The sequence below is a fragment of the Rhipicephalus sanguineus genome, chromosome 1 (genome assembly GCF_013339695.2).
Source record: "Rhipicephalus sanguineus isolate Rsan-2018 chromosome 1, BIME_Rsan_1.4, whole genome shotgun sequence".
Classification (NCBI taxonomy): Eukaryota; Metazoa; Arthropoda; class Arachnida; order Ixodida; family Ixodidae; genus Rhipicephalus; species Rhipicephalus sanguineus.
The window spans coordinates 57,569,494-57,595,992 of NC_051176.1; the positions used below are offsets into that span (position 1 = coordinate 57,569,494).

The following is a 26,499-nucleotide window of genomic DNA, read 5'->3' on the forward strand; positions in this document are numbered from 1 at the left end:
GCCCAACTAGGGGCGATGTACCGTTCACGCAGAATTGTTTTAACAGCGAAACTATTAAAGTACGAGGTAAAACGGATGACCACAATATACTATGAACACGAATGGGTATCTGCCACAGAAAATGGGCAAATCCCACTACTCCCCATTGGTCCAGTAAAAATGAAGAAGGCAAATAAAGACACGAATAGAAAGAAAGGGAAAGAAAGAGAATCAAAGAAAGAAAGAAGCATATAGCGTAAAAATACAGACAGATAGAAATGCGGGATCGAATGCCGGCCGCGGCGGCCGCATTTCCGATGGAGACGGAAATGCTTGAGGCCCGTGTGCTTAGATTTAGGAGCACGTTAAAGAACCGTAGGTGGTCGAAATTTCCGGTGTCCTCCACTACGGCGTCTCTCATAATCATATCGTGGTTTTGGGACGTTAAACCCCAACAATTATTTATTACAGAGAGAAATTGACAGAAAGAAAGGGCAGAAAAACAGAAAAAGAAAGAGAGAAACACCGTGAATCCAAGAAAGAGAGAGAAAGAGCTAAAGAGTGAGAGAGAGAGAGAAAGAAAGTAACCGGCGTTAACCAGGAGACTTGAGGGTCGACTTCGCTGTGCCAAGCTTTTCGCGACTTAGCGCAGACTTCCCCGCGACGGTGGTCTTGTGGTTATGCCGCTCGACTGCTGACCCGAAGGTCGCGGTATCGAATCCCGGTCGCGGCGGCTGCATTTTCGATGGAGGCGAAAATGTTTGAGGCCCGTGTACTTAGATTTAGGAGCACGTTAAAGAACCGTAGGTGGGCGAAATTTCCGGAGCTCTCCAGTACGTGTCCTTCATAATCATATCGTAGTTTTGGAACGTTAAACCCCAGATATTAGTGCAGACGTCCCGCAGTTGTTTTTCTTTTTGCGCACAGTCCCGCTCAATATTCCCTGATCAGAATGATGATACGGAATTGCAGATCGCAGTTAGTGCGAGAATGAATGTAGGCGAAGTTTTCAGGGTTTTCAAAATCACGTACTGATTAGTCAGATGTCTTACAGATGTCGGTAGCGAACGGAACAAGTTTATCAACCTGGTTTTTTTTTTTCACTCTCTTTTTGTCCGGCTAGCAGGCATCACAGATATCGAATTAAGTGAGAAATTAAGAGCGGAAAAATTCCGGCACATGCCACGCATTGTGGGAATCGATTTCATGCGAATCGATTTTATCTGAATCGATTGCATGCAGGAATCGATTTCATGCGGACAAGAACGAAATTGGTGGGAAAAATCTGGTAAAGCTGGTGCTCGGCAGTGCTTCGTTTGAATGGCTTGCTAAATTGAACAAAATATATTGCGTTGTCATAAAAAAAAAGAAATGAAAATGTGTGTTCCTCAGATGGGAGTGATCGCAGCTTAAGGACCAGCAAAAGGAGTGAGTGAAGCTTGCCTAATACCTCCCTCGCCTCGAAAGAGAATTCTGGACCGTGGTACTGTTGTAGTTCTTGGTCGACGCTCGCTCGTTAACCTTCATATCGCGCTCGACTGTACGTCGACAACATTGGCGCCTGAAGGGCATAGCTTAAGCTCCGACATAACGTCGATACTCACGTTAGAGCAGACGTCGTCGGCTTTATCGAAACGAAGGGCACGCTACGGTGCGCTGATGTATTTATACATATCATAAGAAGGACTCGTTGGCCTATTCCTGCGGGGACAAGCAACGCTGGACTATATCTTGCTGAGTTATGGGGGTAAATATGTAATGTATATTACATTGTTATAGCCAGCACTGCAATCACAATTGACGTAGACAAGCACCACCACTACAGATGATGTTACACAAGCGTCACCACTTCTCTTTTTTTTTATTGTTGGGGTCTTACGTCCCAAAACCACGATATGATTATGAGGGACGCCGTAGGGGAAGGCTCTGGAAATTTCGATCGCCTTAGGTTCTTTGACGGGCACCTAAATCTAAGGAAACGGGCATCTAGCATTTTTGCCTCCATCGAAAATGCGATCGCCGCGGCCGGGATTTGATCCCGCGACCGTCGGCTCAGCGGTCAAGCACCTTAGACCACCACGGCGGGTGCAGGCGTCACCACAACTGCTCACGTAATACATATATTTGTGATCTCTACCGCGTGGTTGCTGGCTGTGGGTTGTCGCAGCACGTTTGTTAGCGCTTGTCTGCTACATTAAAATCACCAGCTATAACAAACGGCATGCTTTTCTCTTGTTTAACCCACGCAAAGTGTCTTATAAAATTACCCTCTGTGATAGCATAGCACGTGAGTTGTCGCGCTGCTATGCTATCACTCGAGGGTGCGGATTCGTTTCCTTGCCACGGTGGTCGCATTTCAGTGAGCCGAAATGGAAAGAACACCTGTGCGCGTTGATTTCGGTGCATGTTAACCATTTCAGGCCCAAATTAATTGAAGCGAAAGCCTTTAATGTCTCATACTCGCGGTGACCGTCCTTCTATGCCCTGTCACGGTGCCAGCTGTGGCCTCTCCCCATCACACTCTCTCAGCAATCACGTGATGGCACAGCGGCGCATAGCAACAGTTGCGTGTTGCTCCTTCCAACGCGCATTGCGCAACCGTTGCGCAACGGCGGCGTCCAGCGGCGGCGTCCGTCCGTGAACGCGCAACAGCTGCGCGTTGCTCCTTCCAAAGCGCGTTGCGCAACGTGTCGGCGGCGTCCAGCGGCGGCGTCCGTCGGCATGGCATAGTCAGTCGAATGGCCACGGGCTTCCGCCGAACACACTTTGGAATTTACAAAGTGTCCTTCAATTTTTTTTCAATGTAAGCAACTGGCTTTTACATTTTGAGATGGGCATGATAATGACGAATTGTATAGCGCAAACAGGGTACTTGGACAGACAGAAAAAACGAGGACGGGCGCTGTCTGTCCTCGTTTTTCTGTCTGTCCAAGTACCCTGTTCGCGCTATACAATTCGTCATGACATACTAATTAGCCTAAGCCGCTACCCTTCTAAGGGCATGATAATGTTAGTCCAAAAAATGAAAAAAAAAATCTTTTTAATGAAGACTAATAATGACCAAAATAATTTCATAAGAACTGCTCTGACCAGGTTAAAGCTCACCTGCGCGGATTTTTCTCCTATAGATGAATGGGTAAAATATTTTAAAATGGTGTGTGACTGTAAGCGCCAATATACTGTGTGGTATATAAGTATTTCTTTCTTTCCAATACCTTGCAAATTTTCCCTTCTTCCTCAATAACAATTGCCGTGCTTTTTGTAGTGTATAAATTTGGCTGGCGTAATATGCTGTAATATACTCCTAGAATGTCAGTTGCTTTTCTATTTCGTGAACAGATTTTGTGAATATAATGTGAAGCATTTATAGATTAATCTGGTGGTGGAAGCACTGGATTGATATGAAGATGTTTTATTGCGATAGCAATTATATGGACAGTCTCGGCTGAAAAATGTCCGTCCCCGTCGCCGTCATTCACCGTATATGTATAAGTATGTATATATATAGAAAAGCCATAAAGAAAAATAATTCAGAAATTCTTTCCGACGCGCGGAATCGAACGGGCGACCTCTCGAGATGCAGCCCGCCGCATTAGACGTTAGGCCACGACAGCACCGTCTTTCAGCCTGCTAACGGTGCGCTATTTATATACACCACGTAATTCAGCATGCTTTCTTAGTGGCTACATAGATGGCGCGACGTGCGCGCGCCGCTCCCGCCGCTCCTGCGATCGCCGTTGCTCTTCGCTCTACAGGGCGTGGTCGCTTTCGTGCGCTTATCTCGAGGAAAGAAGGGGTGGCCGGTGGGGTGCTTCGCTTCGCTCGCTGCAGCGGCCCCGTTTGCGAAAGGAGCGCGCTGTTCAAACAGAAATAAGTAACTGTGACAATTAGTTCGCGCTCGTCTTGTGTGTACCTGTTCGTTCGTTTCGTGCGTCCTGCTTTATGTTTGAGCAGTGCGCTTCAAAGTGTCGAGCTGTGACGCATTAGTTCGCGCTCGTCCTGTGTGCGTTCTTTTCGTGCGTCCTTTGGGCTCGAGCGACGCGCTGGCAATTTCATTCTTCGCGTTACATTACAATTTATTGCTATCGCATTCATTGCTTCGCCGTTGCGGCGAAACTGTGACTTTTTTGTCTTTTCCCGGTTAGTCAAGAAGCGCATTGTGCTTGGAATAATGAATTGAACGTCATCTTTAGGGGTAATATACTTGGACAGACAACAATAATGATGCCGATAATAATGAACTATTAGTTTAACTATTAGTTCCATTGATAAAAATGTTAGGCAATGCAATAGCACGCCATTCTTGTTGCTAGGCGGAGCTGATAACAGCTGTATTCTGATTCTCGGCTAGCAGTGAAACGACAGGCTTCCTTTATCTATACGTCAAATGGAGTGTGTACTTGTGTGCAGATATTTGCGTCCAAATGGAAAGTTTGCCTAATGAGCGTGAAATTTCATTAACAATATCTCGGAACACAATCTTTCCAGCATTCATCAAAACTATCATTTGAATTTTATTTAAAAATATACAAGCGGCTGTCACAGCCGGTAATATTTCAAGCTTTCAGCGTGCGTGACAAAACGCTGGAGGTGAATAGCATATACTTGGTTTATTGATGTAAGAGCAGTACATAAGCTAGCATACGACCCATTTACGTTTAACCTGTTATGAAATCACATCTTGTTCTTCTCATCAAATCATACTCACAGAGCATTGTATAACTGAGAAGCAGATTTTCAGAACAAGCCCTTCAATGAGCCGTGTAGATTTGTAAATTAAAAGTCTGTGGTCATCACGTGCAGGAGGGTAAACTCGATTTTAAAATAATTGCTACCCACCTAGTCAGTGTTTAAACGTGCCTAAACGCACTGATCATGAAAATTTTCTCGAACAAACGTTTGCTGCTTTTTATAGTATTTTTTATCTCTAGGTGAGTGTACTGGGAGACGACAAAAATAAAGGATATACGTCTCGCATCTATGTGTAGGTGTAATGCAGTCTAGACGTACAAGTGCTTTAAATGTAGCCGTGCTCCAGCAAACTTCAACCCAGTAAGCAGTGAGATCAGAGTTTCTCTTTGGCAAAGGCCGGATTCTCGTGTCCTTTGTCGAGCCAGTGGCGTTCGATGTGAGGCACCTGGACCATTGGTTCTGGAGGCGGCGGGCGCCTTGCGGCTAGTCGCTCCGACACAAGGGCCTCGAGGCGCACGAAGGGTTGCTCCAGCAACAAAGACAGCACAGTCGCGGCTACCAGGCTGAGCACGAAGTGGTGAAGCAGCACGTAAGCCTGCGCAGGGAACGAGTGTACGTAGTGCTCTTTAAATTGAACCCGTATTTACGGCGAGTTGAGTTCGCGATAATTTTTAACACGAAAGTGTTTTATGCCGGGGTCCACCAAGACTTCGCCGACGTATGGCGTCACGAGTATGACGTTGGTAAAATGCACATCAACGGATGACAATGAAAGATTAGAAGAAAAAATTTCATTGATGCGAATTACCTGGGAATCGAACCCACGACCTCTCGGTCCAAAACGATAGGTGTCGGGCGCTCTACTTACTGCGTTACCCACGCACATGTACGAGCCTTCACAAACGCGCCTCTCTCTCACACATTCTCTCTCGCACGGTGCTCTTGGTCAGCCGGGCGGTGTCGCCGTCTGGGAGCGGTGAAGTGAAGTACTGCTTCATGACACCAACGAGCGTCGACAGGGAGCAATTCGACGATGACGCAGTTAGGGCACCTCGGTGCCAGCGAAGGAACGTTGGCCGCGCTAGCATCGAGGAGGCGCCCTAGACGCCGTTACGTGCTCTGCCTTTCGCGTCGTGTAGCGTGTGACGGCTCGTTGTCAGAGCAGTGCAGCTTCCACATGCACCAATGCTGTTTTTCCGCCGCCTACTGCTTCGAGTGCGATAGCACCGACTAATAAAACTTCTGCAATAAGCGCCTCAGAAAGGCGACGACGTCGACGAGCGAAAGTCGCGCCTTGATGTTGAGAAACACGCACACGCCAGCGGGAAGCGGAACGCCTTCGCGCTTTCACGGCTCAGGGAGCATGTTCGGCGGTGGTGCTTTTTCTGTGGATAGTGTTATCGACTCAGATCTCAGGTCGATTACTGCACCATCGAGGCCTAAAAAGTACATACCAAGGATGACATCTCTCGAGCAACGCTCCAGAGATGTCATTCACATAGCGAGGCGGGCTTTCCCAATCCCACATTCAAACTCAATAGAGCACAGGCAGTCTCGTTGCGCTAACTTCAGACCCATTCGTACCCGTCGTTAGCATACTTAAATGAAATTTATACACAACAATACCACGACGCCGCCTGCACCGCTTGCGGGCAGGCCGCTACATTAGCACGCATGCTTTAGGAGTGCGGGTCGCTCGGCCCAACTTATAAGGCCGAGTGGCATGTGCTTCTGCGCAGCCCAAAACTTCAAGGCCAAGTCCTGGCCGTCCAGTCCGCCCGCGACAGGGCCGTTCGGCTAGACTTGCCGGTCCCCAAGTGAGAGTAGCCGGGTGGCGCGAGGCAACCTCAGCGTCTCCACTGGACTCTAATAAAGTTGTACTATGTCTCTCCCGTGGTCGTGATGTGGAAAAAGGCAGCGTTCCGCGTGTTCAAGACGAAACTCTTTATTCGGACAAACTTTTGCGCAGGAAATTAAAAAGTTAAAGTGCAAGCAATACGCGCTGTACACTGATAGTGGTGAACATAGCGTCGGGCGTCGGTAATCTGATTAGCAGTAAAGCGCGTCGGCATTTTCTACCTCTGGCATTGAAGATTTCAGCGTTATTTTGGGGAGCCGGGTTAGTTCCAAAATAAACTCTACTGTTCGCGTTGCGCACTTAAGCTTATCAGAGGATTCTAAAATAATCTGAAAGGTTCCCAGACACTCGGGCGTGGTTTGCGCAAGGCAGTGGTTGTACGTGTAACGGACCGGCTGCATAAAAATATTGCAGCGGACGTCATAGCGTGGAACGCTCTAAAGGATACCACTTTGACGACATTCCGACGCCATGAGTCAAGATTGTGCGAGCGTGTTTCGTTTCAATAAAAAAAAATCACGCCATATCCACGAAGTGAATGATGACTGAGGAGCTGGCTCGGAGATAATCGGGTTTTGCCTGCGTTATTATCATCATCAAGGATCTCGAAGAACAAGAGGAAGAAGACTTCTCTTGAGCGCAAGCGTGCGCATGCTACAGTTGGCTATGCTATGTGTGGTTTTGCCTGCGTTAATGTCATCATCAAGGATCTCGAAGAACAAGAGGAAGAAGACTTCTCTTTCGCGCGAGCGTGCGCATGCTACAGTTGCCTATGCTACGTGTGGTTTTGCCTGCGTTATTATCATCATCAAGGCGCCCTCGAAGAACAAGAGGAAGAGACTTCTCTTGAGCGCAAGCGTACGCATGCTACAGTTGGCTATGCTATGTGTGGTTTTGTCTGCGTTAATATCATCATCAAGGATCTCGAAGAACAAGAGGAAGAAGACTTCTCTTTCGCGCGAGCGTGCGCATGCTACAGTCGCCTATGCTACATATGGTTTTGCCTGCGTTAATGTCATCATCAAGGCGCTCGAGGAACATGAGGAAGAAGACTTCTCTTTCGCACGAGCTGCGCCTTTAGCGGTCGCCTCGGGAACTAAGCATACGCTTCTGGCGCGGGACTTTGCCCCAGCTTCAGAACCTGGCGAGCCAGCTCCTAAAAGAGTACGTGGAGTGCGTTAATCATACTCCTGTTTGGCTTTACCACTGGTCTTCCATAGACAACATTATTTCACCGTTAAGATAACTACGAGATGTACAAAGCTGTAACCCCCCTCCCCCCCGCTCTCCTTATTGGCGTAGAGCCGCTTATAAATGCGAGTGTGTGACAGTGAACATTCAAATCAATGTTTCTCACTTCCGAGTGTGACCCACTGCAGTGAAAGCCAGGCACAAGCTGGTAACGTCTACTACCGAGCTAGTTTGTATACGTGACTAGAATTGATCTGAGGTGTAAGATAAGGCGAGGACTAAAAAAAGACAGGAACAGACGCCTATTCCTTTCCTTGCTTCCTGCTCGTCTTATTTTGCGCCTCAGATCCCTCCAAGCATTGTAAAAGCAGTTGGAACATGCTTTGAAGTGTTTGTTGCGCCCGGAGGATTTGTTCTTAAACACGGACGTACGAAATCCCATGTACAGGGGTGTTCAAAAGTTCCCGGGCCACTATGCCATGTATGCCTGGGTACTTTTGAACGCCCCTGTACTTCCTGCAAATAATATCTTGACAAAATTCAAGTCTTGATTCACGAAGCCTTTAGTGCAAAAGAGTGCTTAGTTGTTAGAATAAATGTTAATAGTGAAAAAAAAAATTGAAAGTAAGGACGCAGGCTATTGAGTAGGGGTGTGCGAATAATGAATTTTAGCACCTAATCGAATACAAATCGAATAGCCATCAAACCGAATCACATCGAATTCGAATACGAATCGATAACTATGTGAATAGTAAGGCTGCAATTATGAAAACAAACCTATATTCCCACAACATTTTATTTGCAACAAATATTCACAAACTTTGCATATTCGGTATTTCGAATATGCATTATTCGACTCGGGTACCGGATCGTATAGTACGCTATTCGATTCATTATTCGAAGTTTTCGAATATTAGAATATTCGCACGGCCTTTCCATTTAGCAGCGTCTATTCCATAGATAGTCCACACGTCGTGTAGTACGGAAGTGTCCATGTGCATATGTGCTTACGTGTGTGTGTCGTAACCAGACGTGACATATGTGTATGGGACATAAGCGGCGCGTCACCAAGAGTGCGACAAAGAATGGCGGCCATGTTTGCGTCATTTAACTTTAAACGCATGCATGTTTCAAAGATAATTTCTATTCAATTGGATTAAGATTTGTTTAATATTTTTCAAAGGGCTGCAATAAATTTCGTCTATAGGCTGGAAAAGCTTTAAGCGACTAGAACATTAAATGTGGAGCAGAAAACAACAGGCGCCGACTGGTAAATACTCTTTCTTTTGTAACACTCCTGTTTTTCCGCCAAAAATGCACGCACTTGGGTGTTTGCGTGCGGTCAACGGGCGTTCACTGACCATGGCGTCGTAGGAGAGGAAGTAGGCGTGCTCTCTGACTCCGTTCGAGTAGGCGATCACAAGTGGGCTGACCATGTAGAGTGAGAAGAGGAGACGGCTCAGTGGTTGCCAGCACCTGAGCGACAGCAGGTCATTCAGCCAGCCTGCATCAGCGACAAGCGGCGGTTACTGCTCGCGATGTGAAAGCTGGAAGACTTTCGCGAGGGCATTAAGACGTGGCGTTATCGATTTCCATCAGTTAGCATACTATTGATTGTGGACGGTCGTGTATGAGAAGATGGTGGTACATTGGCCTACCCTGAGGCCACGAAACACGATGTTTCTGCCTCCTCATCACCAGCCGCCCTTACACAATAAGTGAGAGTTCATCCCTAGGCATAACTGTAAATGTTCTTGCCATTAAGGTGGTAGGCCACTCAAAAAAAAAAAAAAATTTTTTTTAGGAGCAGCCAGCGTTGAAATAACTTTTTCTCCAAAACAAGCATGTCTTATTTATCTTACCCAGCCATTAATAGTGCAAAATATTGATTATTTATTTTTTGGGAGGTGATCTTTGTCGAAAATTGCCTTAAAAGTGGCAGTCACGACAGCCGTGATAAGTGACTAATGGGTGGCTAAATTCAGTAAAGCTTTGGCATTCGTGCAACTAAAGGTTGGAGCTATGCAATGGACTAGGATAAATATTATGCACAAAATATCAAGGAAGTAATGTTAAAAAAACCAAAAAGACGGGGGAAAAGAGCCAGTTTAGACTGAAACTTTTTTAAATGAAGCTGTATAAATTCAAAAATATTCCATCAATTTCTTTTATTCTTGTTCACTGCACAGATATATACGTTGTAAACTATTATACAAAATTTCAGTTCGAAGTACACACTGATCGAGAAAAAAGTTATGAAAGCTGGCGTAACAAGACTTGGAGCAAGTTCTTATTTTGAGAAAACCGCAATGATTTCGGAGCTTGCAAGAGGTGTGCTTCCCCCCTGTGGCCGTTTTTAGAGATTTAAAAACAATGAGAAACGCGAAGTAATATTTAATGTCATTCTCTTATGTAACAGTCACAATAAAATTTATAAAGTATTTTGAATATCATTAACACAGACGGAACAACGATTACTTTCGAAAAAAAAAAAAACACAATGTGGTTTCGGTTTCGCTATGCGAGCATAGGGTATGGAAAACTTGCTGTAACTTGCAAACTAATGATGATAGGAGGATAGCTTTTCCTGTAACATATTTTTGAATGCTTGGGCGTGCACAAAAGACAAAGAACTAAAACTCGACCTCGTGAAAGAAATTCGACTTTTGAAGGTGGCCTATCACCTTAAAGCTTCAGGGCGTCGTCTATGGAACATTTAATCGCAAGAATTTTTCAAGTTGCTTAATTATTAAAGGAGGTGGTAGGAATTGAAATGTCGCGTCGGGTTATGCTGCCAGGAGACGAACTTCACTGCTGACGAGGACCCCAACCCCTCTACTAGTTCGCCGAATTCTCGCAAGCCCACTGACATGCACGTGCGTGCGTAGGGGGCGGGGTGAGATAAGGGGGGGGGGGGGGACGGAGGGGCTTGTTTTGAAAACCACCGGACTCTAGAGTATACAGCCGGTGCTCTACGCATGCATGCATGCTGCCGGTCTCGTCGTCTCTCATATTTCGGCATAGATGCTCATGAGAAAAGAAAAAAAAACGAAGAAAAAAAAAGGGCCCGTCCAACTGTTTGTGAAGAGGGAAGACCAGTGAACCTGGGGAAGCGTTCCGACGGCGCGGCGTCGCGCGCGCGTTTGGCTTCACTTGCCCTATCGTCGTGCGCACTCGCGCTTCTGGGCGCGCCGACATTCCTCGTACTGCCACTCCTCTTTGAAACGTACGACAGGCGTCCGACCCATGGCGAGTCCAAAGAGCAACTGCACACGCCACTAGCGCGATCTCTTACGTCACGATACAACAGACTAACGCGATTGGTTGACGAGACTTATTGGAGAAAGACTATGACATCTTATTAAAAAACGGCTACGCCAATCGCAGCGCACGTGGTAGAGCGGACGCGCTCACGTGGCTGCCAGTGGGAGCTAGTTCTTATAATGAAGAAGCAAAACATAAGGTTCTGCGAAAAGCGCGGTGTTATGCACGCTTTTTCAACCCCAAGTTTGAAAAGGCCGCCAGCCCGACGTTTCATACGACGACACGAGATGGCGTGACGTGTACGTCTGAATTAGAGTTACTGTATATGCTACCTTTAGGTAGCTACATAAAGGTAGCATATACAGTAACTCTAGTCTTAATTAGGATGCCTTGAAGTCAATGTCACCTCCCCCTGGAGCAGGGTGGTGACACCCTTTGTTCAGGTGAGCGCCATGTCGGGTCGAAGTCGTTGACGCGGACGCCGCCTCTTCTTAAGGTGACGTGCAAACATGATGATAAACACGCGCGTGAAACTGCAGAAATAATAAGCTTTAATAGAAAGAATGAACCCAAACATTATATCAAAGACGTCTGCGTGCTCTGACACAACATGGCGAGTCTGCCAGAGTTTTTGCCATCCTAGATATCTTGCCTACTTAAGTACTCCTTGATCCTAGCACTGGACAGCTTCGCTGTAGAAACAAAAACAACAAAAAAAGAAAGCCGTGACATTGTTACATTGTAGCAGCAGGCTTGATAATGCGTGCACGGCTTCTAGCGTCCGCCTGCGCTTCGGTGACAGCGCCAACATTTTATTCAGGGTTTCGTGCTTCTCTTCACGCCTGTGTCGCGCCCCTTTAATGCTCTCCATCTCCGCTGATGCACACATAAGACGCAATCAGACACATTTTCATAAAGGCTTCGTAGAAAAGTGTGCGCCTCTATTATCGCGTAGAAATGCCTATTTCATGTAGAGCAAAGCGAGTCCTTGGAATGTGTAAGAGTGATCATCGCTCTACTTTCTAGAGCAATGGAAAAACCCGCAGAGCATAGGTGCTGTGGTAATTTGCAGCGCTAGGCTAAGATGAGCTTGTAGGGCCTGCTGTCTCTGTGATATGATACGCTCGAACGCCTCGGCGAACAAAGAAATATGAAAAATAAGGTCTCTCCAGTTTCTTCTGAACCGAGCATCAGCTTTGGTAAGATCGTTTTTCTCTATACTTTGCCGTCAAGCGATGGCAAAGTATAGAGATATATAGAGATGCGCACGTTTGCGAAATGGCACCGACAGTTGGCAGCAGAAAATACCAAAGTGTATACATATATATATATATATATATATATATATATATATATATATATATATATATATATATATATATATATATATATCGTCAAACGAACAAATTGTTGTATTCTTTAGTTTCCGTGATTTGTCAAGCAAGGCTAACTGTAGCATATTAACCCCAACCCTCACCCGAACCTCAGCGACGTGAAGGCGCTTCAAAGTGCGTGCCCGCACATACGGCGTACCTGAAACATACACGATGTTCATGAATGGTGCCATAATTCTGAATACTCATTATAGCTCCGTTAAACCGAAGTTCCCAAACGAAGAGCTACGGAGGTGTCGCTATGCGTGATGTATGCATACTATAACGCGTTGCCAAGGGGCAACGGCAGTTGTTCCTTGCTCATACATAAGCTATACCGGAGGCGAACTTGCAGTCCCACCATGTCACACTCACTTGACCGGAATCGTCACCCAGTGGAATTATTTGCCCTCTTGTAAAAGAGTAAAGCGACAGCTGGTCTATACGGCTCTATATATAAGCGCTTATATAATAACTGTGCACGAACGACGACTTACCACCGTAGCCGTGGGCACAGGCGATCACCACCCAGCATATGGAGGCGGCCCAGAGGACTCGCGAGAAGGCACCGTACGCGGCTGACGCCTCGGTGCCGGGCAACTCCAGGCCGCGGTTCCACTTGAAGGGCGCGTGGATGAGGGCCAGCAGGGTGCCTAGGCAGCACAGCCAGCCAAGAAGCACCAGGCCCTGCGCGTGGCGGCATGCACTCGTTCTTCTGTTGGATATAGGTGACGTCGTCATTGAGATTCCAACCCTTACGGGTGCATTCTAGGTGACCTCGCCACGATGTGATATAGAGGTTGTTCGAAGCGATTGTCGCCACTGTTTAGATGTACAAGCATATATATAAGGGAGCTCTCTAGGTTGAACCAAGTGCACGTTTTATTGCGATAGCAATTATGTGGACACTGTCGGCTGATTTTTGCCGTCGCCGTCGTGATGTGCCGTCATGATGTGGAAGAAGAAAAAAAACAAAGAACACCGGGCACACCTTGCATCAGACGTCCCCGTGTGGCAAGAAACGCAGGGGGAAAATCCACGCGCGGCAGTTTAAAAGAAAAAGAAATATCTAAGAGCATCTGATTCTCCACTGTCGACACTTGCAGCGCGTTGCTCAAGCACAAAGACGTAACAACTGTGACAGGCGCTGCAAGTATCGAGCTTCTTCTCGTTCTTCGTGTGACATTCCAATTTCTTGCTATCGCATTCATTGATTCGCCCTCTCGGCGAAACTGTGACTTTTTTTGCTTCTGTGGTTATTAAACAATTGGCCACAGCAGCTCGCATTCGGAAACCTTTCCATTTCTAATTGCTAGTCGTCATCGGCTGACCACCTTGGATAGTGAAAGGCTGAAACTAATGGCTGGCTGGTACTACCTCTTACTATGCCTGTATTTACAAAGGAGTGATTGCTGTGGAATTGTTGGAATAAAAACATACCCCAGACAATTGCGACAATGGACACATTACAAAACTCGACAGGTAAACCCCGCACAGTGTAACAGGCTCTACCCGAGTACATACCCGACAAATATATGCAAGGTCTGCCACACTGCGGTCGCCACATTAAATCACATGCTCTGGGACTGTGACAAAAATCCGGAAGGTGCTAACTCCGGAACCCTTCCGCCGCGGTGGGCCGCTGCCTTGCGCAGCCCCAGCCTCGGCGACCAACTTTGGGCTGTCCAGCAGGCCCGCGAGGCGACGGTGAGGCAAGGCCTCGACGTCCCCACGTGGGAGACCTAAAGCCCAGTCGGCGAAAGCTCTGCCGGACCATCAATAAAGTTGTTACCAACCAACCAAAAATGAGAAACGTTTATCCCTTTGAATTCTCGGTTAGCTGAAGCAATTCTTCAGCATGCTAATAACTGACTTACAGAAATGTTGCTTTGAAAGTTACTGAGCACTTTGTTCAAAACCCGAGTCATGCAAATACGTCTAATGTGCTAATATTTGAGAGTGACTGATAGGGCGAGTCGGTGATTCATGTCACGTAGGAATACGAGCGTGTGACTGAACAAGGACTGTGAAAAGACAGGGACACTTTTCCAAGGCGCTAACAGGAGCCGCTTACTGAATAAAAAAAAAAAAAAACGCCACCCAACGACAAACTATGTTCCGGTCACATATACGGCTTACCTTCACGCATGACGTTTGGGTATCCGCCCTAGGGCGAACGCAAGTAAGCGCTTGGAATTGTTAGTAGCCGAGGCGGGAAGTGCAAGCCTAATACGACAGTATAGCTTCTGTAGCGTAACATTGTTGATCTGTTGTTATCGTAGGCATACTGAAACGTTCAATCAAAGATACTGCGTAAAATGTCGGCACTGATCGTTGCTTCTCCGTACAATGCGCAATGCATGAACGTGCGTACATAAAACAGATAGCGGTATCTTGGTGTGAACGTGTCTGCTAGCACAATTCTTAATTTTATAGACGCATTGTTATATTTAAGAATTTTGGGAATATTGGCGAATATATTTGCTCATTAAATAGACACCAACCTTGGATAGATTGTTGATGATGACATGATCATACCCTATCAATCTTAATGTGTAGTCTGCGTGCATCTGAAGGAGGCCACTGTGTGCTATAGTCTCCGCGGTATTTCAAGTTCACATGCGTGCTTTGCTGCCAAATCACCTTTGGGCTACCTTTATTTAGTTGTCTTCTGCTAACGCATCGACTGCATTCGAGTCTCTACAAGCAAGGACAGACGTTCACTGCACTAGTTCGTATAATGAATGGCCACTCCAATATACGTTCACATTGCAGTGATAGCTCACCTTGTGGATGCTGTGGGAGAGAAGTGCTCGGTGGGAGAGAAGCTCACCCGTCACCATTCCCATGAGAAATGCGCCGACTCTTGTGTAAGGCCGCACGTAAACCATTTCCGCGTAGGTGTCGCGCGTTCTGGAAATTTGTGAGGGCATCAATCAATCAATCAATCAATCAATCAATCAATCAATCAATCAATCAATCAATCAATCAATCAATCAATCAATCAATTCATTCATTCATTCATTCAATCAATCAATCAATCAATCAATCAATCAATCAATCAATCAATCAATCAATCAATCAATCAATCAATCAACGCTTATGCGCCCTGGAGCAGCCACTATATACTTAGTGTGAAAAGAAAAGAGACGTGGTATATAAGGAGGTGCGCGGAGGCTCACGATCTTTAATTTTACCACCACACAGATGATGAGGGGCCTTACCCTGGCTTGTATTCGCGGAACAACCACGTCGGTCCCAGGTCATGAAGCAGCGTGAAGAGGAAGATCAACGCCATGGATGTCACGATGCCGCTAATGGCCAGTACACGACCCGCCACTGGCCGACTGCGAAAGTTGGCAACCGCGTGTGTATTAGAGCGATTCACAACATTTCTAAAATCTCCTCAGTGGCACTTCTCAATGACAGACACCGGAGAACATGCAGCTTCGAGGAGACAGGAAGGCAAAATCAAGCATTACAAGCGAGACGCTGCAGATTTCAATGAAAAACCTGCCTTTCAGCCGCTACGGTTAAACTTGCAGAACAGGCGAAAGTTTTATTCAACATTAAAACAATTTGACTAGTAAGTCATGAAGGGCCCGACATTGTAGAGGGGCTCGCCAAAGCACCAAGGCATATGAGACAAGAGACGCGCAGCGAATTTTGGCGACGATTTTCGAGCTTCTATTTCAGCGGAGCCTTTTCATTCGTACCGCGTTCTATAGTATGCGGCAATGTTTTTTCTATCTATGTCACTAGGACTGTGGCAGTGACAGCGGTAAGTATGGCTAACAATCTTCTATTCATTCCGTGTTTTTGTCCTAAATGAAACAATTAAGTTATCGCACCGCCATGATATGCAGTGTGACATGAGCGACGACCATGTTGAAGAGGTTGTTGGCATTGGTACGACTGAAGGGTAGTCGCGATTGTCGCCCAATGCTTAAAGCATCGGGCTGCTATGCTGGGTATTCAGTTCTGATCTCTACTCCAGGCACGTAATTCAACTTTAACTGTGAGCCATTCGACAAGACGACAGCACCATGTAGCACAGTCCCGAAAGTTCGAGATGGCTAGTCGCGAAAGGTTCACAATAATACACTTGAGAGTGTATACGTACACGCGTGGCCAACGGCAAACATAGTTGGAGTTTTCATCCTTCGCGATACTCTGTAGACAAAAGCCACCCCCACTGAAGGAACCTATCGGTGTTTTATTTCTCCGGTGAGGACGGATGCCGCAAGATAACTTCGTTTGCTCGCACGCAAAACAACATAAGCCTTTATTCCGTTAGCAATGGGTCTGGACGCTTCGCGCATTTTGACAACGCTGACGCTTTGCCCTCTGTCTCATCTGGCGCATGCGCCAACACTCTGCGAGGCCTACGCTATTATACTGACGGCGCTGTTGATCACTTTCATTGTCTAAAGGTACATACCTCGTCGGTGCCTTATTCCCATAGGTAATGCTAACGCATTTCTTTCGCATTCACCGCTAAGTCGACATTAATGATTTGGAGCTTTAGTATGATAGAAAGTGGAGCCTGTTTGTTTCGCACAGTTCAAGTTTTGTTGGACCAGCGCTTAGTAAGTAATTCTGTTGGAATGCAGCGATTTTGTGAACTTTTTGATTTCGACATTTTTGTCGCAATGAAAACTAAAGCTGCACCAGCGCAAAGTACATTTGAAGTTGTATTCGCACGAGTAAGATGTTGCCACAGCACGCAGGAAACAGCATGTAATTAGAAAGCAGAGTTTAACTATTGCAAAGCAGGAACGACCCGTATATATTGCACTTCTCTGCGTGGTCAAGTAACAAACTCAGCATTGGGTGTGTTATGGGCGTATCAACGCGCAGCTGGTGTCAATCGTCAATGCATACTGCATGCGCAGCGTCCTCGATAGACTGATGGGACGACTTACTGGTAGAATACAGGTAAGAGCAGGGCTCCGGCTACAGTGAACTGCATCACGAGGGCGAACAACCAGGTGTGTTCCAGACACTGCAAAGTAAATAATGTTTGCTGTTTATTACAGGTCATGTATAACAGCATAACAGAACGTAAGGACTTGCCCATTAAGCAGTCACTGCCCCTTTAGTTGGTAATATTACTTCCGTCTATGCAGCGCAATACACATATGCTAAATGCAGTTCACTAAATCGATGAGTAAACGAAGTGGCCGAGGCGTAGCTGCCAAACCAAGGTTAAGCACAGCCGCACAAATAAGCCCTGTTTATTGCCGGATGAGTTCAGCGAAATCAATGGACGGCATTGCATACTGGCCTCTTAGTCTATATAACCTGACACCTGTAAAAAAACACATGCAAAATGTTTCTCGACAGCAGATGCGTAATGAAGCGGCAGAAGAGCAACGTTAGTAACAAAGTTCCTTTCGATGATCAACTGTCCCACTTAGCTTTAAAGCGTTTAAATTCTTTCTGTAGAAGATGGTCAAGACCTGTTGCTTCCTGGGAAAGAAGTTGTTGATGTGTAGCACGTTCAGCCACCAGCTACTGCGGCACTGGCCCACCATGCGTCCGGATTCGTACTCCCAGGTCGGACCCTGGCCCAGCTGGGCAAATATCGGCCCAACCAGCACTGTGGTCAACACCATCAGTGGCGCCAGCCTGCGCATATGTGAGATGGCACGATGGCGTACACGCGCATGTGTGTGGTGTGTAAGCTGCCTTACTTCTGCGCATGTCGGAAGCAATTAAACAAACAAAAGCACGGACGCAAAGAAATGAAAACAAACGACAAACTGGAAGCTCGTTGTTCGCTCTCGTGAACAGTGCAATTAGCACATAACAATCCTTCCTTTTTTTTTTGGTTGAAGTTACTCTTTATTCCATGCTTAACTCTGCTTGATGAAGTCATCGCCGACACTGACGAATCGCGTTCAGTCTAGCAGGGTGAACACACTTTGCCGGGAAGCGCGGGTGAAGTTGAAATGAAATCAGATATTGAATTAGCAGTTGCGACCAAAAATAGCATGAAGCAGCATTTTATTTCTCTTTATAGAGTACATAAATTGGAAAAGTATTGGGGTTCTTTCCGTGGAGAATACAAGAGAGTTGCGAAAACTTTCTTTACCCGTTTCCTGTCGTTCCTACAGGTAAATAATTCAGCTCCGATGCAACACACAGAATAATGCAGTTTGCAAACGCACAGATACGGGTGGAATATAAACATTGTAAGCACACAGGCAAAATACCAAGCTCCTGGAAATCATGCAAGAGCCCTCAGAGGGGCAAATTGGTGGAATGACACGGTAACAAGAAATTTATAAAGACGATAGTAAAACATAGCAGCAACGGAACCGTAATCAGCTTTCTTTTTTTACATATCTGCAGGAAATATACAAGATCAGAGTTACTGGTTGATTATAACTCTAAAGGAGTGGAAGTGACAGTCGAAGCAAAGAAGGCAGTTAAAGAGAACAGATGAAATTTCCTTCTGCACTTCAATTACAGCTTGATCTCATTCACCAGGTATAAAAGTGTTCCTACCATGATCTCCTCCGCCGCTGAATCTTGTAAAGTAATTGGGGGTGCCGCGTCATTGTGGATTACATTTCATTGAAATGGCCCATTCATTAGAGCGAGAATTGCTAAACTGATTCGTCAACTAGTTACATACATAACAGCGATTAGATACCGAAAATGTTCAGTTCCCAGAGATACCACTGAAACAAAAACTCGCGGGGACTCTAATGCACACACCTAAGACGACTGGAACGCGAACGCCATCTTCTTTTTTTCTCAGTCGATGTATTGTTCCTGTGCCGCCAGCCTCCCAAAAGCTTTTTGCACCTAATGTGGTTTTTCATTTCCTCCAGGATCGGATGCATCTCACCTGGTTTTGCATTGCCTCCGTGGTGGGCCCACCGTTGACCAAGCTAAAATGCATTTGATGACGTCATCATGTGACGTCACTTCGAGATCATTATGACGTCGTGATGATGTCACAAAGTTTGGCGATATGTGACGTCATGATAACTTCATATGGGGACGTCATCACGTGATGATGATATTTTGCATCACTCGTGTGGACGCTGACGGCAGACGCAGTCGCGGGACGCCGGCCAGTGTTCGCGTTTGATGAGGCATCTAGGCTTTCGCCTTAAAAGAACGCGGACATAATTTCAACGCTTGGAGGTTCCATGAGAGATCCAGTGATGTTAAAATGAAGATAACCGGAGGTAATGATTACCACATACGCCCCCTTATTCCCCAATTGAACCTACATTTACGCAGGGCTGGTCTGGTGATATCGTACATGCCCCAATTTTGTCAGGAAGCAGAAACCGTAGAACACTACTTCTGTTATTATGTCGCCGTTACAAATTACCAAGGAAAAGACTTCTTGGAATTCCGCTTGGTAAAGTTGGCTATAAACTTAAGATCCTAAATAGTACTCACTCTCGGTGCCTCAGTCTTGATGAGCTTTAGCCACACGCACATCTTTGATGCCGTTAGCAGTTTTAATCATACAATAAGGCGTATACGATCTTAACTCCCACTTTTCTGAATATTATTGTAGTAATATTAATTATTTTTCTCTTGAATTCTCACATCATTGTTCTAAATTGTTCTGTGTAGAATAACCGTTATTCTGTCTGCTCTGATTTAACACTTGCATAATACTTGTAGCTTCTCCTCCATATGTTTTGTACCTTTTTTCATTTTTATCATTGAGTAAAAGTTTCAGGATAGTAGGGTGTGTCCAGATAAGATCGAGCACGAGGTCCCGGTCATCATTCCCGATTTTGATGAAATTAACTGTAGGCGTAGGCGTTAGATCCAGAACAATGGTATCGAAGCTAGTTTTGTGAAAAAAATTTGTTCTCCTGACAAGAAGTCTAAATTTTGGCCGCAAAAAACACTTTTCCGCCAATTTTGCGATTTCTGAATTTTGAGGACACCTAAGGAAAAAATCGGTGTACGTCTTGGTTAACATATTTATTCCCCTCAAAGAAGAAGTAAAATGCAATCTTATCAGTTTTTACTTGTATTTTACTTGTACTTTGAGGGAATAAATATTGTGACCAAGAAGTGCATCGCTTTTAGATGCGAAGCATCTTATAGCGGAGTTCAAACCGGTGGTGGTGGTGGTGGTGTGCGGCGTGACCACCCTTACTGCGAATGCGCATACCCTCTCCACATACCTCCTCTCCACTCCTCATCTCCACTTCCCCTCTTCCCCCGTTTCTCCTCTCCCCTCTCCCTCTCCACTCTTCCTCTGAAACGCGGGCTAGACATGCCGAAATTCTCTCCTGCGCAACGCCGCGATGAGCACCAGCACATGCGCGTCCCCTCCCCCTCTTCCCCCGTTTCTCCTCTCCCCTCTCCCTCTCCACTCTTCCTCTGAAACGCGGGCTAGACATGCCGAAATTCTCTCCTGCGCAACGCCGCGATGAGCACCAGCACATGCGCGTCCCCTCCCCCTCTCTCTCCTCTCCTACGCTGCTGCCCTCTCGTGCGCCTGTCGACCGCGTTCCCCGCTCGCCCTGTGAAAATTCACGGCCAGGCTAGAGGGAAGACAAGACGCGCGTAGCGTTCCTCTTCGCGTTCCACGACGCGAGGTCGGTAGCATGCCCAACCATCGCCTCCTATATTAAAGATGCCTGAGGAATGGCTCGAGCTCCCAGCGGAGCCGGCCTGCCTTCAGTTTTGGACAAGCGTCGAGCGGTGGCGCTCGCGACCGACACTATTCATAGCAGAACAAAATGGGAGAGTGAAACAAACGTGTTCAGAGCACATATGGGTTTCGGGCACAGTAGGTGGAAAGAAAACGTGGCTAGGTGTAGCTTACTTGTGGACAGGGAATAACTGCAGAGAAAGGAATCGGGAGATAGTGAAATGCATAAGCACCGATATTAAAGAATTTGGTCATGATGCCGAAATAATCCTTCTAGGGGACATGAACGCTCACATTCATGACCTTGACGGATATTCAGACACCAATGGCAAGTTATTGCTAGATCTCTGCGAGCAACATAGTCTTGAGATAGTTAACGTGGGGCCTAAGTGTGAGGGGCAGATCACGTGGGAAGTCGGAAACAGGCAATCGAGCATTGATTACTGTCTCATGACAGAAGGAATATATGACAAACTTAGAGACATGAGAATAGACGAAGAAGGCATTAACAGCTTGGGTAGTGATCATAAACGCATAATATTACAAATGGGATATAAAACTGAAAATAAGAACATAGAATCAAAGTTTGGCAGCTCGTATCTAAATGACAAACAAATAACAAATATAGCCGCAAGAGTCGAGGAAAAGTAGACGAACTACCAGGCAAAGACTGGAAGTATAGTGAGCTGCTACATGTAATCACGAAAGAAATGGAAATAGAGAAGAAAACTATTTGTTGGAAGGAAAGAAAAAGCCAAAAAGTTGGTGGAACAAAGAAATCCGGGAAGCGATCGAGATGCGACGTCAGGCATCACGGAGCACAGACAGGCAAAAAAGGAGAAGCGGCCACAGGACGAAGTTAACCAAATATGGGAAATATATTTAGAGCAAAAATCCATTGTGCAGAAATTAGTCGAGGCAAAAATTAAAGGTGAAAGTGAACGCTGGATGACAGAGATTCGCGAAAAGAAGAAGGCCGCGCCTAGGATATTTTGGAGCCACCTAAAAGCGCTGGGTAGGAAGTCTGTCACAATGCAACAACATATGGTAGATGAACGAGGAAATCAATTGGAAGGGTATGAAGCGCTAGGTTGCATCCGAAAGATAACAGCCGATTCGTTTAAAAAGGTCGCCCAGGCGATTCCCCCGGTGAGTAAAAGTACGCAAAGGAGTGCAACCGACGAAGATGTAGTACTAGAGAATTTCAATCGGAAGAAGGCCGAAGGAAAAATTCCTAAGCGCACTACTCCGGGCTTAGATGGGGTTCCCGTCAGCCTCATTAACGAACTCGGACATAAAACTAAAGAAGCATTGCTGAAAGCCGTAGAAAAGTGCTTACAGGAGAGGGAAATACCAGACAGTTGGCGAAAAAGTAGAATGAACTTAATCTATAAAGGCAAGGGAGAAAAAGATAACATTCGCTCGTATAGACCCCTAACAATTACATCGGTGCTATACAGGTTGGCGATGCAGGCAGTAAAATTAAAAATAGAAGCGTGGGTAGAACAAAATGATATTTTGGGAGAACTTCAGAATGGATTTCGAATCGACAGGCGGTTAGACGATAATCTGTTTGTTCTTACCCAGTGTATAGAAATATCTAAAATAGAGAACAGGCCCTTATACGTAGCTTATCTAGATATCACCGGGGCGTATGACAACGTTAATCAGGAAATTTTGTGGGATATATTGAAGGAAGTGGGCATAGGTGACGACTGTGTACAGCTTTTGAGAGAAATATACCGAGAAAATACAGTTTGTATAGAATGGGAAGGAATAAGTAGCAAGGACAGCGTTGAAATTAGCAAGGGGCTGAGACAGGGATGCCCTTTGTCCCCGCTGTTATTCATGCTGTACATGGTGAGGATGGAAAAAGCGCTAGAAGGTAGCAACATTGGATTTAATTTGTCGCACAAACAGGTCGGCACGATGGTTGAGCAGAAGCTTCCAGGTCTATTTTATGCTGATGATATTGTCTTATTTGCGGACAGTCAAGATGATATACAGCGACTGGCAGATATATGCGGAAGGGAGTGTGAGGCTCTAGGACTAGGATTTGGTGAAACAAAATGTGGATTGATGATATTCAATGATCACGGAGACCATACGGTCTTAATACAGGGCCAAAAAATACCGAGGGTAAGCGAGTACAAGTACCTCGGAGTATGGGTAAATGAGGGGGATAGATATATGGAGGTACAAGAGAAAGCATCGGTAGCAAAGGGAAAGAGGAATGCTGCAATTATGAAGCACAGAGCTTTATGGGGATATAATAGGTACGAGGTGCTTCGAGGGCTGTGGAAGGGTGTGATGGTTCCGGGGCTTACATTTGGGAACTCAGTGGTGTGCATGAAGTCAGAGGTGCAATCAGGAATGGATGTAAATCAAAGGACGGTGGGCCGCCTCGCCTTGGACGCTCACGGGAAGACGGCAAATGAGGCGGTGAAGGGTGATATGGGATGGACAGGCTTTGAAGTGAGGGAAGCGCAGAGCAAAATGAGATTCGAAGAGAGGCTGAGGAAAATGAAGAAGAGTAGATGGGCAGAGAAGGTTTTCAGGTATTTGTATAGAAAAAGCGTTGACACGCAGTGGAGAAAAAGAACTAGGAGGCTCACCAGTAAATATACGGCTGGCAGTGCGGGCGATATGGCAACAAGGAGCATTAAGCGGAAGGTCAGAGAGGCGGAGAGGACTTATTGGATGACAGCGATGGAAAAGAAGCCGGCTCTGAGTAACTACCGAAAAGGAAAAAACGAAATAAGGAGGGAAAGGTTTTATGATAATTCAAGGGGAAGCGCTTTGCTGTTTGAAGCAAGGTCGGGCTGCCTGAGAACGCGTAGTTATAAAGCGAGATTCAGTAACGAAGAAGAACGATGTACATGCTGCGGGGGAACTAAGGAAACGATGGAACATGTACTGATTGAATGTGGCGATATTCACCCAGGTATACGTGTGGGCACGAGTCTACATGAAGCCTTGGGTTTTAGGGACAACAATGGAAAGCTGAACACGCCCGCGATAGAAATAAGTAAGAGACGGTTAGAGTATTGGTGGCAGAAAAGTAGAGATAAAGTACAAAAATAAATAATTGGGGGAAAAAAGGTTATTCTGCCTTAAGAGGCAGAGAGATGGACTGTGAATTTATATTTTTTGTTATAATAACATAGATTTAATCAATGTAGATAAGGCATTAGGACAACATGAAACAAGGAAGTTTTTTTCTTTTTTTTCTTTTTTTATCCTTCGAGCCTGGTGGCAGACATGTCACCGCCCCGTTATAAAGGGGACGCTCATAGCATCCATCCATCCATCCATTATCACGGCGGCGGGCTTAGCGTGTGCTTCGTTATCCATCCTTCTTGGTCTTTTTTTTTCTTTTTTTCTCTTCCTTTCTTGTTTTTTTTTTTTACCCGGCTTCAAAGAGAACAACCACCTATCATCATCATCATCTTCGAGATCGGCAACTTTGCACGGTTGTTTCGGAGGCTATGCCAAATGTCAAAACTACGGGAGCGGCCGCCACATGTGGCGCTAGCGACCGACACTAGTGGAAAGGAGGAAAAGGAGAGGGTTTGGCAGCTGGTTTTTTGGTGATGCGGCAGGCATCTTTAATATAGGAGGCGATGGCCCAACGAACGCTAACGGAACGCGATCGTGCAAGTGCTCCGGCTTCGCATCGCCTCATGGTCCCCTTTAGCGGGAAATGGTGTAAGTTTTCCCTAGATGCTCAAAATTCAGAAGTCGCGAAATTGGCAGAAAATAATTTTTTTGCGGCCAGAATTTAGATATTTTTTTCAGGTTAACATTTTTTTTCCACAAAACTAACTTCGATACCATTGTTCTGGGTTCAACACCTACGCCTACAGTTAATTTCATCAAAATAGGGCATGGTGACCAGGACAAGGACCAGGACCTCGCGTTCGATCTTATCTGGATACACCCAGTAACTAAATGTTAAGCTACGCAATATTTGTGCGATTCCCCCTTGTCGATAGGAGCCGTATTATACAACCAATGCGGCCACCACCACCACCAAATACTCAAGCTTGCCCTGATAACCTACGGATGGTTTTGTGGAATACGCAGGCTAGGAATTCTCAATATACCATTTTATTTTTGTTACAGTTGCGTTCGTGGGCTTTCCTTTACTGATGTTAGCACTGGCGTAGCTAGGAGAGGGGGGCGGGAGGGTTGAGGGGTTCAAACCCTTCCCCGAAATTTTTCAATTTCGCATGTGTATATGTATACACACACACACACACACACACACACACACACACACACACACACACACACACACACACACACACACACACACACACACACACACACACACACACACACACACACACACACACACACACACACACACACACACACACAATACACACAAGCGCATGCACAGTGAGCTTATTTATGAAGCAACAATTGGTGTCTTCGACACAAAACACGTTCCCAGTTTTTGTACGGCCTTAATCTTTTTAGAGGGGCCCTGCAACATTTTTTCAGCATGGTCAGAAAACGCTGGCGATTTGTAGTCAAGGCGCCTAAGAACACGCGAGCCAAACATTATAGCGCTGCACGCGGCCCGGGATTTGCAATAAATTCTCGAAGTCAGCTAAAAATCGCTCCCCTTTCTCTCTACAAATGACGCTATTTACTCAAAATCACTGCGTGATTGACCCAAGTTCCATGCCATTGGCTGATTTGAACATGGCGCGCTCGGTAGTTACTGCGGCCGCCGCTTGAGGCCGCCACTTGCCTGCGCGCGCGCGCGATCGCACTGAAAGTACGCCGCGCCTTCGAAGAAAAAGTGGTTAAGGTCACGCACGAGGCGCACGTGACGTACCTTCTTCCCTCGTGCCATCCCTCTCTGCTTAGCTTCCAGCGCTTTCGTCGGGACGAGAGAAGAGAGAGGGCAATTACAGCGTGCGACAAATCGTTGTAACTCCGCTCTTACTGGTATAATAATAATAATAATAATAATAATAATAATAATAATAATAATAATAATAATAATAATAATAATAATAATAATAATAATAATAATCAATCAATCAATCAATCAATCAATCAATCAATGATTTATTTAACGTGCCCAGGAACAACTGTAAGGTCTTTGTGCTGGCGCACGCAAAAAAAACAATAAAAATAAACAATACAATACAGACAGTTTTCAGAAATAAAAAGAGCAAAAACACGTAGACAAAGAGAAATGAACACAAAAGGGGAGGAGTAAAATAAGACAACACGAGAAATATTGACGGGGCATAAAATATTGGATTGCATATATACAACTATGTGGAAAGACTGAGAAGGGAAGACTTTGTACCTTGTGCCACACTATGTCAAAACAGTGCAAAGCTCGGATAAAAACAATGATTGTGGGCTATGAAAAACGTCAAGATCAAGAAAATTAACATTATAGAGACTTTGTATTCTGTGAACGGTAGAGTGTTGGAAGAAGCAGGCGGGTACATGAAACGGTCTGTTCTCTC

At 45.8% G+C, this 26,499-nt stretch overlaps 1 protein-coding gene across 1 annotated transcript in view; it reads right to left on the reverse strand.

The window, feature by feature from the left end:
• Nucleotides 1-4,527: 4,527 nt before the first annotated feature.
• The window catches only part of LOC119385510 (O-acyltransferase like protein), a 55,662-nt gene continuing 33,690 nt past the window's right edge, over nucleotides 4,528-26,499 (reverse strand). Inside the window, exons 9-15 of the mRNA XM_037652933.2 lie at nucleotides 17,820-17,988; nucleotides 17,283-17,362; nucleotides 15,582-15,704; nucleotides 15,144-15,270; nucleotides 12,855-13,044; nucleotides 9,082-9,224; nucleotides 4,528-5,266 (exon numbers count right to left, since the gene is read on the reverse strand). Of these exons, the coding sequence (XP_037508861.2) occupies nucleotides 5,045-5,266; nucleotides 9,082-9,224; nucleotides 12,855-13,044; nucleotides 15,144-15,270; nucleotides 15,582-15,704; nucleotides 17,283-17,362; nucleotides 17,820-17,988 (1,054 nt within the window). The 3' untranslated portion in view covers nucleotides 4,528-5,044. The remainder of the gene's footprint in view (nucleotides 5,267-9,081; nucleotides 9,225-12,854; nucleotides 13,045-15,143; nucleotides 15,271-15,581; nucleotides 15,705-17,282; nucleotides 17,363-17,819; nucleotides 17,989-26,499) is intronic.